This window comes from Parasteatoda tepidariorum, chromosome 7 (genome assembly GCF_982258835.1).
Source record: "Parasteatoda tepidariorum strain Cologne lab strain chromosome 7, Ptep-v5.0, whole genome shotgun sequence".
In the NCBI taxonomy this organism is placed as follows: domain Eukaryota; kingdom Metazoa; phylum Arthropoda; class Arachnida; order Araneae; family Theridiidae; genus Parasteatoda; species Parasteatoda tepidariorum.
The window spans coordinates 12,418,243-12,437,735 of record NC_141761.1 but is presented as its reverse complement, the minus strand read 5'-3'; the positions used below and the strand labels follow the sequence as shown (position 1 = coordinate 12,437,735).

The window sequence follows — 19,493 nt, the reverse complement described above, 5'->3', positions numbered from 1 at the left end:
TTACTTAAGCGTGATAACATTTCTGAATACTCAAATTTTTTTTTCTAATAAATAATATGTGTTTGTTAATTTCTAAAAAAAAATCTTCATAAAAAAGTTTAAATAATTCTTTTATCAAGATTGATTTATTAGAGAATATCACCAAGATAAAACAATTTATGTTTTCTTACAATAAAAGTTAAATAGAATTAATTCTTCAAAATAGCGTTCCAGTAAAACAGGGTATTAAAATGTTACGTTATTTTTTGTGATTGGTTCATTAATCAAATAATTTTACTTCTTCGCAAATACAATTCATGTAAAAAAAAAAAATTTACATTTAAATCTGTTATATCAAAAACGAGATCGTTTTATAAAATTTAAAGTATTGCGTTTGATAAAATATAAATACAGTGCATTTGTAAAGTGATCCTAACAATAAAAAGGTTTTTTTCTTTTTTTATTCTCTAAAAAAAGGAATTAATGAGTTATTTTTACAACAATTTATTCATCACACACTCAGAGATGCCAACTGCTCCGAAGACGCCAAAATAATTTAAATAACGGTAAGTAACTCAAAGTAAATTTTGCAAATATTTGACTATATTTGCTAGCTATTTAAAAGGTACAGCATGACATTAGTACTTTAACGTGGTGAATTATATAAGCCTACGAATTATTTAGAAATAGTGGTGGATAAAAATCTACTAAATTGAAATTATTAAACCAAGAATTACAATTGATAAACTACCACATTAAAAAATATATTTGCTGTCCGGAGCAAGTTGGCATCTCTGCACACTTACAAATTAATTTCCAGATGAACAACACGAGCTTACAGAATAACGCAAGTTGCATGAAGAAAGTTTTCTTTCATTCAGGTAAAAAAAAATTTATATATATATATATATTCTTCAACCAACCAATGGGCACTTTATCGAATAAATGAAATAAACACAGGGTATTTACAAATGTTTTTATTGATACATCTATTATTTATGTTTGTGAGAGTTTTGCACACTGAAAGATTTTATGTAGAAATTGAGAAACAGAATTAAAATAGCGAATGTGAAATAAAACAAGCCCCAGTCGATCTTTGTAAACTTTTCGCATCCAGTTAAATAGCCGTAAGAAGCGTACAATAAGATGTATACGAATTGAGTCTGTAAGCAAAAATGTCAGTGTAAGTAAAGTATATTTTATTCAGGCTGTCTCTTAAAATATACAGGGTGGCTACAGAATACTGTTATAAATATCAAATCATTTTATTGTACAGATATACCCAATAGAAAATGATAAATACACAAATATGATGAACACTATAAATGGAAGATTACGTAAATTTTTTCTATTTGAATCGACCAATATCTTTATCGATTATAAAGATATTTTCTTACGCCATTTTCGGAGGGCGTAAGAGATTATCTTTTTGTAATATTTACAGTCCGTGGACAAATTATTCGACTCACTTATAAGATTCTACGTAAAATCTTCAAGTGATACTAAGCAGTATTTACGCGGGGGTGAAACCTATTTACACTTGGTTATATTCGTTTATCAATTAGTTAACATTGTAAGGCAATACGTTAAAAATAAATACACATAAGAAGTATATAAAAAATCTTTTGAATAAAATACCCATTACATATGTTTAAAAAAAAAAGTATTGCCTATAAACTCGTGCAAAACGTGTCATTATTAAAACACTACAGTGCGTCTATTAATTTGGTCTAATTATTATAATATACCTGATATAATAAAGATTCTATCTTTATATAATCTATCATCTCATTTATCCAATCGTCGAACTTATATTACGTATCGGCTAATTTAACCAATGGATACCTATATAGCGTAAAAACAATACATGAGCCACTTATCATAACATGAGCCACTTATAACATAACATGAGCCACTTATTTCTTGACTAGAAGTGAAAAGAACATTTAACTAGTTAACATAGTGGGAGTTTAGGAAGGCCGTATAGAACATAAATTTTTCTATTCTTCTAATAAAGCAGACAATTTGGCTTCCTTCTAAGCATTTTAAAGGCAACATTTCACGTCCTTCCTCTAATGCTACAGAGTAATTAACCAATACGAAAGTAGAAGAGTCACAGTCCATAAAGAATAAAATCCGGTGCTAAAAGCGTTATTATCCTCTTTGGAAAAGAAACATTTTTAGTCTAGTTTTTATAAACTGTTAAGAGCTCAAGACTGGTGGCGCTAGTGGTTAAAAATCGTAGTAAGACTTCGATTTATTTTTGCGACTAAGCCTAAAACACGTAACCCTATATTGTTATTATTTTTAAACAATTTACAATTAAATGTGAGAATCCATTTAATTTTAGTTGAAAACAGAAAATCAAAGGTAATATCTATGTTGCTGTATTAATTTCCTTAAACCGATTTATAGCTCAGTTCTTTTTCGAATTAACTCTTTAGAACGCACGAACTAATCACAATAATAAAACTCCTAGTAGAACACGGAAGTCAAACATCACTGACCTGAGGTCAGTAAGCGGGTGGGTAACCACTTCGATCAGCCTGCGTAGGGATCGAGGGTGTGCGGTATCATTCCTCGTTAAACTGTTCTACCGTAAAGTGCTCGACTTCGCGAGCAGGCCGTCGAGCTACCAAAGCAGGGGAGCCCTCCCCTCCGCAGAGGTTCAAAATTGCGATGGTGTGTCTTCGGATCATCCTCAGGGATGTTTCCCAAACCGTCGCCAATAGCCCATTGTGCAGCTCTAGGGGCACGTAAATAAAGTACCTACCTATCAATAATAAAACTCTCTAGAATATCGAGCCTGCTCACATATTGTCTTAGCAAGGGGTGAGATACACCAATACTGCCATTCACATTGCATATCGATTCACGCACCTCCGACCGACGTCGTGGAATAGGAAAAAGTGATTGGTGACATACAGTATTTCCCAGCAAAAAAAAAAACTCACCAATCAGGTTTTCCTTTTCTCTCGACCGTGATAGGAGGTACGTCAGCCGCCTGCAATGAGAATAGCTCTGAAGTCGTCACTGTTGCATTTCGGTTTTAGAGCCTAGTTATTGTTTAAATTTACACTCATCATGGGTTGGTCTTTGTGAAAATTTATTAATCGAGAGTCACTTACTATTTGTGCAAGAGTCAAGTAACGCTTCCACCAAAGATGTTTTCTCATGTGTGGTCCAATTGCTGCCAATCCATAATAGAAGTACATTATAGTATGAACTAAGGTGTTAACATGAAGCGCAAGCAAAGTATAGTAAGCTAGAGATAAAATAAATAAATAAATTAACATTAATATCAACACCAAAAATGACCGACGATTAGAAAAATCCATTTAAAAAAGTTTTCTGCTATATATCAGACCCTAAAAGCATGTAACCTTACAGCCAGCTTGCGTCCTTACAGCAAGGTTGTTTTCCAAGGTTTTGGATTAGCATGAAGGGTATGCAATACATGGCGTACCCTTCACTGTCATATTTTTTAATCCATCTTAAATGGACATCTCCAGACATTCTTTGCAACTTACGAACAAAGGATTAATTAAAAAAAATTTAAAAGATTGCCCCTATTATTTTAAAAATGAATAAATATAATATTAATTATAATAAAAGGAAACTATTACAGAATGGAGCGAATTTCTATATATATATAGAGAGAATATATATATATATATATATATATATAGAATATATATATATATATATATATATATATATATATATATATATATATATATATCGAATATATATATATATATATATATATATAGAATATATATATATATATATATATATATATATATATATATATATATATATCGAATATATATATATATATATATATATATATATATATATATATATATATATATATATATATATATATATATATATATATATATATATATATCGAATATATATATATATATATATATATATATATATATATATATATATATATATATATATATATATATCGAATATATATATATATATATATATATATATATATTAGATAAAAACTAAATTGATCAAGATAGTGGAGTGATTATCAGTTTCGAGAGATTTTACTGGTGCTGTGACCTTCGACCTCTTTGCTACCTTATTGTGGTCAAATAGAACAGACAGAAAAAAAGGATTATTTTCCTTAGAGAAGGGTAAACAATGTGAAAGATAAAATAAAATTTAATTACAAATCGTCAGTTTTTATATTTTCCTTAAAAAAACGAAGATTCAAAACAAATTTCAACAAAAAGTAATTAAGTCGGAAGCCGCCAGTCGGGAGAACGCACGGGGATAGAGGTCGGCCTGTCTATCACTGAGTTCTGCTCTACGAGATGTAAGTTCTGCTCTACACCACCTGTTGCCCATTTCAATCGCCAATACACTGTTAAATATTAGTAACATTTGTTTCAAACTACATTTAGATATAGAAATTTGACCTTAATTAACTGCCCACAGGTATAAAAATAGCATGCTATTTGCAGAAAAGCCATAAAAAGTAATTTAAATGTTTTCTGGGCTATTCTCACTGTAAGAGAAAAAATTGTGCATGCGAATTTGGAACCTGATTGACGAGTTTTTGGTGGGGAGATAAATTTCTGAAATCGGGTTCTTATTTGCATACGCGAATTTCACAGTGTGAATGATTCTTAATTTTTGTAGGTTCGCCTTCCAGTGAGGTGATCTGAGTGCGAATACCAGGCGATGGCCGGTCGATACGAATCCGCATTCGGCTTGCACAGTGCCGACGTGAAATATCCTCAGTGGTAAACGGATCATGGGTTAGAATCCCTTTGTCGTCAGGCTAACCGTGGGAGATTCTCGTGGTCTTCCTCTCTATGTAACGCAAATGAGAGTGAGTTCCACCAAAAAGTCCTCCATGAAGGCGAACTTCTCACAATACAGTGAAACCTGCCAAGTTGACGACCCTTGTAATTTGGGCACCTGCATAAGTTGACCTCAATTATCAAGAACGGAATTTTTCCTATATAATATAAAGAAGCAAAACCTTTGTAGCTTGACCACCTGTCTATCTTGTATGTTGACCACTGAAATAAATCAATTTTGTCTAGGAGTATTATGAAATTCTATTCTGAAACCCTCATAAGTTGACCAGAAAAAAATGCGATGTATGTTATGTCATTTTTGCAATGTATGTTAAAATTTCACTTGTTTGGTGAAATAGTGTAAAAAGCTAATCTAAACCCTTTTGTGAGTTGACCCTCAGGGGAAACTGTAAGGGTTCAGCTTTTGACCATTTCTTTCATCCGTTCATTGAAAACAGGTGTGTTAGTTGAAAAGTTGCTATTCCAGTTGCAATAGTGAACATTTGAATAAGTGAATGCTCTGAAATATGCTTTGATCCTTTATTTATGGTCTTTGATCTTTAAGTGTAGTAAATAAATTTTAAAGTGTTCAAATAATTTTATTTTGTTAAAGTTTTCAAATTACATGTTTTCGTGTCCTGATATTTTAAGAAATTATACTTATTAAACACTTTACATGCATAACTAACCAAATAATTTTTTTTAAAAAAATTAGTTAAATATTAGAATTATCTGTATCAAATTGAAGTTCATTCAGGTTTAGCACATTTCTTAAGGTATTCATTTGCATATTTTCTGAATAAAATTTTTAAGTCAAGTAAAAAAAAATGTAAATATATAGCAACATGATATAGGAAACGAAAAAGTAAACAATGACCCACCCCCTCTATAATTTGACCACTTGTCTAAGTTGACCACTAAAACAATGCACCAGAAGTGGTCAACTTACCCAAGTTTTACTGTACTTGATCCAGGAATTCCCTTGTCGTCTGCATTGGGTTCAAAATGACATGGCTACGGAGTTGAGCATTAGTAATCGTAAACCCAAAATTTGGGTCTGCAGTTCAATCACGGTTAAAAAATAAAATTTAAAATTTTTTTTTTAAAAAAAATGACTTACCTGCTATGTCTACAGAAAGACCAAACATGAGAACAATCAATACAAAAGAATGATGAAAAACATGTAGAATCGTCACTTGATTATTCTTCTTCCGCAGGACGTAAAAAAACTGAAAGATAAAAAACAGCCTGAATACCTTCATAATGGTCATAATACGCAAAGCGAATGGGGGAAAGTTTCTTCATTGTTTCGGTTTGAATGTCAAGGTTTGCCTCAGAAGTAAGGTGAAGTAGGGAAAGTGGTTCAACCGGCTCTATTACGAATCAAGCTTTGATTTGTGTATGTTTGAGAAAGAAAAAACATTTCCGCATAATGGTAGAAATCACATAAATCTCGATGAGCGGCATGAACCGATTCGTCGGTAGTAATAAATCAATGATGAGGAGTAGTGAGGAGCTCAGCATAAAAAAAAATCTAGAAGGGGGTTCATGTTACATGGACAATCATGAAATGTAGAGTGTATAATTAGACAACAATATAATCATCAACAATATAAAATAATAATGAAGATATCAAAATATAGGGGGTAGCCATAATCTGGGGAACATGGTCCCAAAAATTTGGCCAGGAAAGTGCTCCGATGTTTTCACTTCGCATGCTTTCAATAGTAGCGCGTGAAGAGTCGTAAGAGAAGGAAGTACGTTAGTTTCTCTCTTGATTTTCAAATAGATTGAAAACTTTTGAATTAGGAAACTATATCGAACTGAAAATTACATTGAACATACTTCCGTGCAAATTTTAAAAAATATTTGTGACAATTAAATACGACAAACATAAAGAATGGGTAAAATATCGTAGTACACTTCCATACTACTGAGAAAAGGAGGATAGGAAAGGGGTGAGTATCAAGCCAGGGAACCGGTCTTTTCCCCAAAAAGCGTATTCGAGCGTTGCGATTGCGTGTAAAAAATAGTCCCTTTCATAGATGAAAAAAGAAAAAAACAGTTTCATTCACTGAAAGTTACTTTTATAGATAAAAAAAAAGAAGGAAAGAATGCAAATTTAAAGAAAATACTAAGAACCACGGATGTAAGGAAGATTATTTTATTTTTGCCACACATAAAAAGAAAAACGTGGGTGGGGAATTTTTAATGATGATATAAGTTGGTGAACGTTAAAAAAAATCACTTTCTAGTCTGCAACTTATTTTATTAATAACTTTTAGCAAACTTAGCTGTTTTTAATTAATAACTTCGCTATTCCTAGGTAGTATGCTTTGAACTTACTTCACGAGAGAAATATCGCTTAAGTGAATTCGCGAACTTGATTGGCGAGTTTTCCACTGGTCAATATATTTCCTCAATCAGATGAAGGGTCGGAATAGCCTGGCGGGTACAGCACTGGGTTCATCCCCGCCGGCCGAAGACTCCTTGCGTGCATAGGTGCACGCTAAATCTGAGGATTGGATCTGCGAATGAATGGTGTGAGAATATGTGTAAAACGTGACATATATATATATGTTGTCTCCAGATCATCCACAGGGATGTTTGCCAGACCGTTGCTTATAGCCTATTGTGCAACTCTAGAGCGACGTAAATGAATGTACCCACCTACCAATAAGGTTAATCATTATTTACCTCATCTCTGAAATCGCTTACGAGAACTTTTTGCATATCGTCTTATTTTAAGGACCATTTTCACTGCATACAATGCACGCATTTCATTAAAGAAACGGAAAACCTCGATTGGCGATTATTCGCGGGAGAATATATTTCTTCAATTGGGTATACTATAGCCTACGTCACAGATCGTGTTATTCCTACTAAATTTAACTAGTAAACAGCATTTTCTGCGAACCTGATTTCAAAAGCATCAAACGAAGTGTCTTGTTATAGGTCGCTACTCGCCAGGTTGGAATTGTATTAGTCTAGTTCCTTTGGAAATAATTTATATTGTTGTTTTACCTAAGTTTATGAATTTAGTAAGCATATTTAAAACTCAGTTTATTAATTAAACTAAAAGGTAAATGTTATTCCTAGTAAGTGGAAGTAGTTGTGCTTTTTTCATATTATACCCAATTAGGTTCTCCCTCGTCTAGGATCGAAGATGAGGGAATCGCATGCCAGTGAAAATGGCTCTTTTAAGAACATAGTCAAATAAATAAAATAAAATAAAAAAATACTCACTGTGTCACCTAGTTCCATGAATCTTACTAAATAAGCGTGATACATTAAAAGTCGTCCTGCCTGTAAAGAGAAATAGGGTTACCATCATTTTATCCAACAATTTTCTCGAAATATTTAAAGCAGTATTCTGTACCTCAAGGATGTTAGGGGGAATTGATCTTACATCACATCTAAAGTACCAAGTATTCACAACAAACTGAGTAATCTGGAATTTAAAAAAAAAGGAGTTTTAAATGAAAAGTTGATCGTGTAAAACTATGCAAAACTAGGGGTTAAAATTCGTGGTAAGTCTTCCGGGTTACAACTTCCATTTTTTACGCCTAAATTCGAAAAAGCACTATCCAATATTATAATATCAATAGTGTTTACAATATAACGTATTATTTCTATTTAAATTTCAGTGAACAAACTTTACAAGCATACTATGATGCAACCCAAAAAATATCAAACGGTGTATATTTTACACAAATAAGGGATAACACACTTAATGTTTTGATATTAATTCGTTTTAGGCTAACAACAAGTTAGAATTTATAAATGACAGGAAACTCTTTATGAATGGTAAAATCACGACAATAAAACTTCTTAGAATATTAAAATGACCGAATTAAGCGATTCTTGTCTTTTACCAGAGAACGTTGACAGTCACAGAGTCGCTTTGGTAAATGTTCGAAATATATACCAGGTCTCGTTAAGTTCCGCTGCCCGGTATACCCTGCACTGATGTTTTTTAAGGTTCAGCGCCATTGCCCGATATACATTTGCCCGGTGCTCCTAACACTGATGTTTCTCCTAATCTATCCTCAGGAGATATTATAATATCGAATAAATATAATAATATCAACAACGAATAAGTTAATTTCAAATCGGATATAACAAATATTTCGGATATTCACCTACGCGACTACGTGATCTTGTCAATCACCGATGATATTATATATATATATATACAGTCGAAGCTCGTTAATGTAAATTTTGATATAGTGTTGATAATAGCAACGTTACAGCAGTCAAATAAAAGAGTTGCGCGAATTGTTGAGAGGGGGAGCATTGTAGGAAACAGCATAAGACCTTTTGTACTCCGATACGAATAGTTTTCCTTCACTCCATGGGGGTGCCTCGCATGTGGGAATGTAAAGAAACATGTTACACTGAGAAATTTCCATTCTTTGTTCAGTATAGTCATTTCTCCTACACTCTCATTGGTTGTTCTAAGAAAGTTGTACTGCTGAATCGCATTTCTGCGTCGTGTGGAACAAAAATTTTCCTTAAGCTTCGAAAAATTTACATTGTTCATAGTAGTTTTTTCCCTTAAACGAGATCGATGTACGAGGAAGGTCAATCTCCGTTAAACCGTTCGAGAGGGATGATCGAAAAAGGAAATGGAATTTTTAAATTGGTTGGAAAAGGTAATGGGAAATTTGCTTAACTGTAAAAAATCGCCTTACGCAGATGACACTTAATTAAGTTTGGTAATACTGGTATTATGGTAATTGGCAAGATTGTAATACGAATTCTACAATCAGTTTTTTGTAGTTTCAGAAAATAGTTTTCAGCAAAGATAGTGTATTTTTATAAATTAGAATGAATAAAGAAATGGCCATACTCCAGAATCCTTATGAACGTTTTGTAAGAATTCCGTGATTAAATTTATTTGTTAACAGTCCACAACCATAAAGACTTTATTCAAATTGTTCAATTTTCATTATTTTTCAGTTTAATTTTAAACCTCTTGAGACTTTCAATTTAAAAAAAAATTCGACATAAACGTTCGGATTTATATTGGCGATCGAAATGGGCTGCAGGTGGCGTAGAGCAGAACTCTGTACCTATGGCAACACTTAACATGCTTTCCCCATTAGCGTGTGGAAAGTCATAGAGGAAGGAAGTAGGTTAGTTTCTCTCTTGATTTTCATATAGATTAAAATCTTTTAACTTGGGAAACTATATGGAACTGAAAACTGCATTAAACATAGTTCTAAAGAAAGGTACCACGGAAATTTTAAAAAGTATTTTTATTAAATAAAAAGGAAAAATATTAAGAAAAGGGAAAATATCGTAGTACATTCCTATACAACTGAAAATAGGAGGAGAGGGAAGGGAGAAGGGCTAAAGGCATGAAACCGGTCTCTCCCTAGATGGCGTATTCGAGTGTTGCGATCGCCAATCTTGCAACTCTAATCTTTTTCTCTTGCTTTTTAAATTTTATTAAACTATTATTTTTTTTGTTGTTGTTTTTGACACTATGTCAAACGAAAATCTGGACAGAGATAATTTTTTTCGGCAGCGATGGATAAATAATCACTTTTTAAAGCAAAAGAGAAAATAAAAATCAGGAAAAAGGCATTACCATTCTCACTAGGCGTCATGTTTCGCATGTGAGTCAGAACTTGATTAGCCAATTTTTCGTGGCCAAACACGTTTCACCGATGAAGTTCTGACTCGCATGCGGAAAAACCGCCTCCAATGAGAATAATCCCCTTCAAATCTCCTGTAATGTAAATTATTTACTTCGTATACGGCGATGGCGTTGATAGTGGATAGCATGAAGCTGAAGCCAGCAATCACTTTTCTTAAATCAAAAGGCTTTTTGTTTTTCATTATCTCAGGTAAAAACCATTTGACGAGTAAGACATAAGTGGCAACAATAGAAATCGCAAACTTCCTATTGGTCACAATTAGCATGTTTCTTACATCTGAAAAAAGAAGAAAGATTTGAATATACATTTGGTGTGAGGAAGCTTATTTTTCAATTATTACTATTAGTTCTCTATATCTTGTTCAATTATTTTTTTGTTCGTCCATTCAAGATCAAATAAATTTTTCTTTTAAAAATTGTAGTTACTTGATGTTGATACAGTTTTTTTTTAAATATTAATTCATTCATGAGCGAAACACGAAATGTAATTTTTTGATTGGTTAAGCGTTAGTCATTGGTTTAAATTTTACTATAAGCTATTCAGTTTTTAACATACGAGGGTTGTAAATTAAATAGTGGCAACTTAACCTTTAAACTCACAGAAGGACGGGCATGCGCAAATTAGATATGGGAGCTGTGAGGTGGGGCTGTTGTCGATGTGTAGAGTGCAAAAAAAAGTCGATTAGCTTAGAAGGGTAGTTGTTGTGTGGCGTTAAAGTGAAGAATTTCGTTTCCATCGCTCTAAAGCATGTTTTCAAAAGGTGATCAGCGGTCGTGGCTTACAATTGAGGTTGCCCGTGGCAAAAATGCAACAGAATGCTATCGAGGATTAGTGGAAGCCTTTGGAGCAAATGCTTTACCATATAGGACAGTAGCACGATGGATTCAAGCATCTCGTCTTTTTTCGTCATTAAGCCTTTTCACAACATGCTTTAGGGCGATGGAAACGAAACTCCTCACTTTAACGCCACGCAACAACTACCCTTCTAAGCAAATCGACTGTTTTTTGCACTCTACACATCGACAACAGCGCCACCTCACCGCACCCATATCTACCCTATTTACGCATGCGCGCCCTTTTGTGAGTTTCAAGGTTAAGTTGCCACTATTTAATTTACAACCCTCGTATTTTCAAAATAACATCAGTGATAATTTCAAACTTATATATCTGAACAAAAAAAAATAGTTTACTGCGTGCATTTAAATATTTTACATTCGCTGTGTCAGATAAATTCAATAAAGAACATGACGTGGTAGCACGTGTGTGGTCCACGCCATACAATTTATACTTTTATAGTTCTCTCATACTAGGCGTTTTTTTTTTTCAATTCCTATTTTTAATTCACACTGTCCCTATATATATTTATATATCTGTTCAAATTTTAAATCGTTAATAAAATACTCTAATAAAATAAGTTAAGATAAATACTTTTTTTCGTAAATAAATGTTAATTTTCTAAATCATTAAAACTGTATAATTAAATGTCAACCTTATTAATTATAAACTTCTTTAAATTATCCAGTATAATATTACCTATCCATTTTTTGGCCAATCCTTGGTAACTAACAAATGAAACGCACTTCAGTACTGCAGTAAGACTGCGCTATAAAACAAAATTTCTCTCTTCTATTTCAAAATTCTTCAAATTAGGCTTTTGCCTCAATTTGCGCTTCTATTTTCATATTTTGTAATCTGACAATCTTATTGCGAAAATATTCTAAATCATTCTTGAAATTTTTCCCATACATATAAGTTCATTTGAATCCGCTATTCGCTTTATAAATTTCGTAAAAAGTAGAAAATGTAAAGACATAAACAGAACAAGATATAAATCTTGTTCTGTTTATTTCTTTACATTTTCTACTTTTTACGTGTTCCTTATTATTTAATGCGTTCCATTTTGTCTCAATCTTTTATTGCTCCTCACATTGCTTGTATTGATACAATATTAGAAAGCACTCTTTTTATGCGGATATAATAGTGTGAGATGACGAAGTGATTCTATCTCTTTCCCCGAATTTGAATGAATTTTTTCTTACTGTTATTTCATTAGAGTAATTTTTTCCATGTTTTCTCTATATTTTGAACTTATTTTATGAGTTCTTTATACTTGCAGTTAATGCGCAGTAAATGAAACGTATTTTTTTTTTCTCTTCATCCTTCTTGTATATATATATATATATATATATATATATATATATATATATATATATATATATATATATATATATATATATATATATATATATATATACAGTCGACTCGTGTTATAACGACCCTGTGAAGGAGTCCCAATTCACATCCATAAAAGATAACGTTATTTTACTCTTGCTATAACGACCGTAAAAGAGGTCAACTTTTAATATAACGACCCTCTCTGAATTTGAACACAGCTCTTTTCTAACTTCCTATTGGAAACTGGGGTTGAATGGTTGACCTTGAACAAGCACACCTCCGTTAAGTCCTGTTAACATGTAACTTCTACAAATTAATGCACATCAAAAAATTAATGTCTTCGTCTAATGAAGCCTCGTTTATGTTCCTCGGTTTACTCTTCTTCATAATACTGCAGATTATGTACATAAAAAAAATTCGTTATATATACCGCAAATTATGTACATCAAAAAACTAATTCATTTAGAAACTAGATTTTTTTTTGTCATACTATGTTTTTTAATCTGTACTTTAAAATAAAATTCTTAATTGTTAACAGTTGTGATTCAATTGTTAAAATGTCATTATGTTTTATTAATGTATGTATCTTATTCTTTTTTGGTTTATAACATGTATACCACAAATAGTATATGCATGCATTATAACGTTTAAAACCATTATGTGACCGATTTTCAAAGGAAATTTGCTCATTTGATATAGCGACCAGATTGGGGCAGTCCCGATGGGGTCGTTACAACGCGAGTCAACTGTATATATATATATATATATATATATATATATATATATATATATATATATATATATATATATATATATATATATATATATATATATATATATATATATATATATACAAACACTCACATTTCAGAAGCTCAGCGTAAAGTTTTTTTTTAAAAAGCTAATAGAATATGAAAATCAGATTTTAGCTTTAGGACCCCGTTAATACTTTGTTCATAAATTTACAAGAATTAGTGATTGAATTATAGTTTCATTAGACATTTAAGTTAGTGTTTCAACTATTTAATTTGTTATGATTATACTAATGGAACAAAAATAAAGAACTTACTTTCTGGATACAGAAGCTCGTAAATAAAAGATGAATTCATTTTCGCTGCTGGTCCCAGTGACGAGGCAACCTATAAGCTAAAATATTATGTTCTAAAATATTGAAGCATAAGATAAATAATTGAAACTGATAAAGCATATATGTATCCCAGGAACATTCGATGGTTTTAATGTAGGATGATCTTGGTGGCCAAATCATTCACTGGAATGACCTAGATTGTTCTTGAACGGGAGAAGTTCACCCCGTGGAGAAAGTTAACATTGAGGGATTCAAACTATGGAGCGCTTTTCTGACAAAACTATTGGGAACCTATTTCCCAGATTGCGGCTAACCCCTCTATTTTGGGGGTCAGAAATCCAAATCCGTCGAAAAGAAAAGGTTATGTTTATGCAGAGAAAGTACGTTTTTGTGTCGATATTTGAGGTAACCCCCTCAAGCCATTAAGATTTAGTCCCATAACTTGAAGGTCTGATCATTAGATCAAAAGTTATTCGGGACCGTTATTTTCTATTTTTTTTGCTTTCAGTACAATTATTTTTTATTTTATTTTATAACCATCGTTGAACAGCAGACCTTATTTTTCGGATTTACGACTATTAATGTTCAACTCCGTAGCCTGATAATTTTGAACCCAATCCAGAGGACAAGGGAACTCCTGGATCAAGTAGTGGGAGAAGTTCGTCTTCGTGGAGGACTTTTTGATGGAACTTACCCGCATTTGCGTTACATGAAGAGGAAGACCACGAGAACCTACTACTGAGGATATTTCACGTCAGCTTCATATGCTACGGACTGACGGTTAGCCGGCATGGACTATGATTGAATGAATTGCGAAATAAATAAAATGTGAAAAAGACGCTTTTTGCATAATTTGTGGCGAAAATCAACCGGCTAAAAGAAAAAAAAAAGCACAAGAGGAAAAATTAAGCACTTTTTAAGTGCACCTTTAATAACGAAAATAAGCAAATTTTAAAAACGATACGCACCCCGTAATTTCATAAACATACTCTAAGTTCTTAAAATGTGCCCCCAATACCCTAGTGGGACAAACTTTGAATGTAAGAGAAAGAAAGAAAAAAACTTACTATTTATGATGTCTTGTAAGAAATACAATGAATGGAAATGGATTTTCAGTGTCAGCAATCGCAGACATAATTGTTTTCCTCCTAGACGTCAACAGGAAAATTGTTCCTAACGATGTCGTAATAAAAGGCATTGCTCTCTAAATTGATTATTTTCAAAAGAAAATTGTGGAAGGAGAAAGAAAATCGATTACATAAAGCGAAAGTTCTATACTAGGGAGTAAATGATTTACATTATTTCGATGCGAACGTCCGAATCGGTTGATGTTGCGCTTATTCGACGCCTTCTATAACTGAAAGACTTTCATACGCTTTCTGATAGGTAGCCCGATCTGACCACTATGAAAGTAAACCATTTTAAGAAAGATTTAATAGAAAATCTAGTAATAAAAAAAAAGCAGTAGCAAATATATGTCTAAAAATTTTGTTTAATTTATGAATATGATTGGTTTGTTTTATTTATTAATCACTACAGATTCAATTCTCAAATATAGATGATAAATTTCTGTCAAGTACTTTTAAAGTAGAATATGCTCACAACTGGTTCACTTTTTAAATAGTCTGCGCAGACTACTTATAAAATACCGTGTGGTGGCTTTCTAATGTAGGGGATGATGGTATAAATCAGGGATGGGGAAACTACGGCCCGCGGGCCAAGTGTGGCCCGCCGGAGGATTTTATCCGGCCCGCGGATAGAATTTTTATTTGCCGATCAGCGGCAAATATAAACAATATACATCCATTTTATTGTCGACTATGTTTAAAATTATTTCTGTTTTTCCTTTTTTAACGAAGTACTGATGACATTTTTACTTTCTCTATTTTTGTTCTATAAAACATAAATTGATGGAAATAGTTAGAACAGACAGCTTCTGTTGGCAAAATGTTGAAAGCAGAAGTTCTTTATAGAATAGCCGTAGATTGGCTCCAACTAGCGTTTGTCTTTCTCGAGGAGCTGACTTATGGAATCTAATATAGGTAAATTGTACTTCACATTTGGCAGACTGCGCATTTTACGCTCCAACGAGCGGACAATCTAACAATCATCTGAAGCAGTTGTTTCTAAATATGCCTAAGTTTGACAAATCATTATCAAAAGAACTAGCTTCCAAAATTTAAAATTTTACGCCCAGAAAATCAGTGCTATGTTAGCTTAATCTTATATACGTGAACAAGCGAGTTTTCAATTATGAACCGTAGAAAAAATTATTTCAGAAGTAGACTAACAGAAAAGGATTTAGCCTTGTTCCTTAAAATAAGCATATCTCACTTCGAACCTTAATATAAGGAACTTTTAGAAATGAAATCGCAATTTCCTTCATCCCACTAAATATTTAAATTAAAACTTGTATATCGCTTTTTTCTCTTTCTTAAATTTTGAAGATCTTACTTGGCCCACCAAACATATTTTTTTCTTGATTTTTGGCCCTCGACCAAAAAAGTTTGCCCATCCCTGGTATAAATGAATGGCGCGTATATTTTGTCACGTATATATTTTGTTTTGTACTGTCACGTGTATATTTTCTAAAAAATTTTTTTATTAAAAAATAAATTATTTTATAATTGGCGTAGAAAAGCCGATCCATTTTTGAGTTAACGAGCATCTGTGTTCAACTTCGTAGCCTTGTAATTAAGAATCAAACCCAGAAGAAGGGAACTCCTGAATCAAGCATTATTGGGATAATCTATGCTTGTTTTCTGATGAAACTAATCCGCATGTTTTTACATGGAAAGGGCAGGAGAATTCTAACCCTCTGAGGATACATCATTTTGATGGTGCAGAATTCGAACTTAGGCCATCTCATTGGGTGTTCTATCCCTCGTGGCTCATACCCTTTTATTTGACGTTAGAGTCAATATATAAAAATTAAAGGGAAAAATAATTCTCTAGTCGGTATGGCGAGTCGAGTCTTTGGCTCATAATGCGGTGGACAGGTAATTATAAAGACACCGAAGTTAAGCATCAGTTTGTAAGCGGGTGATTGATCAGCCTGCGTAAGAACCGAGGATGTGTAGTATCCGTTCTCGTTAAACTGTTCTACCGTAAAGTGCTCGATGGTCGGGTTACCAAAGCAGGGGAGCAACACCCTCTGCAGAGGATCCAAATTGCGTGTCTTCGGAATAGAGACGTTTCCTACGCCAATAGCCCAGCCATCTTTATGGCAGCAGCAGTGGGATAACCAAGTGAATAATAAGTTGCACGCTCATAAGTCAAATTTGGAACCCTTCCCTGTGTTGCGACTACGTAGTGAAGATGTTAAGCTTACCCGTCTGCGAATCGGACACACCAGACTGACCCATCTACATTTGTTGTTTGGTGAACCACCTCCTCAATGCAACACTTGTGATGTTTTACTTTCGATTCACCATATTTTAATCACTTGCCCGTATTTTAACAGACATCGTCTTGCCTTTTTTGGCAGTTCTATTTTATCTATGGGAGATTTGTTAGGTGACTCTCATCATCCGAACATTTTTGCATTTTTACGTGCTATTGGCATTTTAAATTGTATATAAGTTTATTCTGTTCATGAATTTATTCATTTTTAGAAGGATATTCTTACTTTTATACTATTTTACTGTGTTTTAACTTTGACGTGATTTTAATCCAATATTACCGTTGATTGCTTGTATATGATTTTATCAATTTTTAATTATATTTAGGAAAATAAGTATGCACTTCAATTTTGACATGTATAAACATATTGTTTGGCGCAGCATGTCCTCATTTGGATTTTGTGCCATTAAACTCTACATTCAATCAACCAATAGCCCAGCCCTAGTGCGACGTAAATAAAGCACATCTACCTACCCAGATCATGACTTAGTTAGTAGTCAATTCTAACATTCAAGGTTGAAATAAATCAAAGCATGGTTCGGGAGTTTATTCAATAATTTAATTCAGGAAAACGATCGAAAAACTGGTTCCCTTAATATTAATAATTATTTTGTGTATTTCACACCATTTTTGGAACTGTTTATGTTTGTTAATCCAAATACTTTAGCTCACAATTATGAAATGACTATTTCATGCTAAATAAATTTTTTACGAATTTAATTTAATAATGGCATTATTTATTTTAAATTGTAAAGCATACACAATTTTATTTTGTATTATTTTATAGTGTATAGTTTCAAATGAATGAAGCACACAATTTTGAAAACGGGACTACATTCGACATCACTGCACCTTTTACTCCATAGCACTATGGCTTTGATTCAATATTACATAATTATCTCTTTCATTCGAGTCGTGTTGGAGGATAGAGCATTCGCCTTCCAATGAGGTGACCCGGGTTCGAATCCCAGGGATGACTGGTAGATACGAATTCCGCATCCGACTCGCAATGACCACATTGCCAACGTAAAATATCCTCAGCAGTAGACGGATCATGGATAAGCTAACCGTGAGAGGTTCTCCATGTAAAGCAAACGCGGGTTAGTTCCATCAAAAAGTCCTCCACTAAGGCAAACTTCTCCGAATACTAGATCCAGGAGTTCCCTTGTCTTCTGGATTGGGTTCAAAATGACAAGGATACGGAGTTGAATATAAGTAGTTGTATACTCAAAATGGGGTAGGCTGCTCAACGACGGTTATAAAATATCTTTCATTCAATAACCCTATTCTTTTCATTCAACAGCAATATATCTTTCAATGTTGACGTCAGTATACCTGTTATTTAACATTTATATCTTTCAATCAACATGGCCATGTCTTTCAATTGACGTCACTATATCTTTAAAAAAAAGGTGCAAAATATAGGCTTTATTAGATTGCGAGAAATAGCACTTGATAATTTTTAGTAATTCCTTCTCATTAATTTAATGCAATAAAATTATGCAGTTCATAATTTATGGATAGGTAATTTCGTACATGTTTAGAAGATTCTTTAAAAAATCTTTACTTTTTATAAATAGATGAAAAGTGAACTGATCTTCATTAGTGTTAATACAGATGATTTGAACGATGCTGAAAAATTCTCTTAACAGAAATTGTGCCAAGACAAAGGGTATTTATCAAAAATTTAATAACAGGCAACTGTCTACCTTTCAAAAAATGCTTATGTCAGAAAAAGCACGCAAAATTCTACAATGCCTGTTTCATTTCCCGATTCTAATTAACACTAGAAAGACTGAAACTTAGTATAAAATTACAATGCCCAAATGCAGTTAAATTGACTGCATTGTGAAAGAATAATTAATGTGTAAAGAAATTTGTTTAAAATTAATTTTTAATATTTTTCATATTACTTACAGTTGTATAACAAGTTATTAGTAAATATTAACAATAAAAAAATGTACTTCAATTGGAAAAAAAAAATTGCATTATTATTTATACATTTCTTGCAAATGAAAAAGCAGTCAAAATGACTTTCTTGGGCAATCTAGTGTTAAGAGAAAATTTCTGTATAAAATAATAACATTTCGTTGTTGTTCCCAATATAGCCTCCAAATCCAGGAGTCCTTCGGCAAAGCCACACACCAAAATTGGTTGCAAAAAAAATGTGCGCTAAGGTAGGTAGGTACTTTATTTACGTCGCACTAGAGCTGCACAATGAACTATTGGCGACGGTCTGGGAAACATCCCTGAGGATGATCCAATAACACACCATCGCAATTTCGATCCTCTGCAGAGGGGGATAGCTCCCCTGCTTCAATAGCCGCGAAGCCGAGCACCTTACGGTAGAAC

General features: G+C 32.8%; 1 protein-coding gene across 2 annotated transcripts; it reads right to left on the bottom strand.

The window, feature by feature from the left end:
- Positions 1-941: 941 nt before the first annotated feature.
- Positions 942-14,949, bottom strand: LOC107437467 (very long chain fatty acid elongase 7). Of its 2 annotated transcripts, none has more exons than XM_087167320.1 (8): positions 14,807-14,949; positions 13,722-13,798; positions 10,569-10,753; positions 8,191-8,262; positions 8,058-8,117; positions 5,932-6,040; positions 3,108-3,244; positions 942-1,142 (listed from the first exon to the last, which is right to left on the bottom strand). In XM_087167320.1, the coding sequence occupies exons 2-8, from the start codon at positions 13,759-13,761 to the stop codon at positions 972-974; spliced, it is 774 nt and encodes a 257-aa protein (XP_087023446.1). In that variant the 5' UTR covers positions 13,762-13,798; positions 14,807-14,949; the 3' UTR covers positions 942-971. The 2 variants fall into 2 exon arrangements, with proteins under 2 accessions (XP_087023446.1, XP_087023447.1); XM_087167321.1 differs by lacking the exon at positions 14,807-14,949 and adding an exon at positions 14,708-14,788.
- Between the last annotated feature and the right edge of the window lie 4,544 nt (positions 14,950-19,493).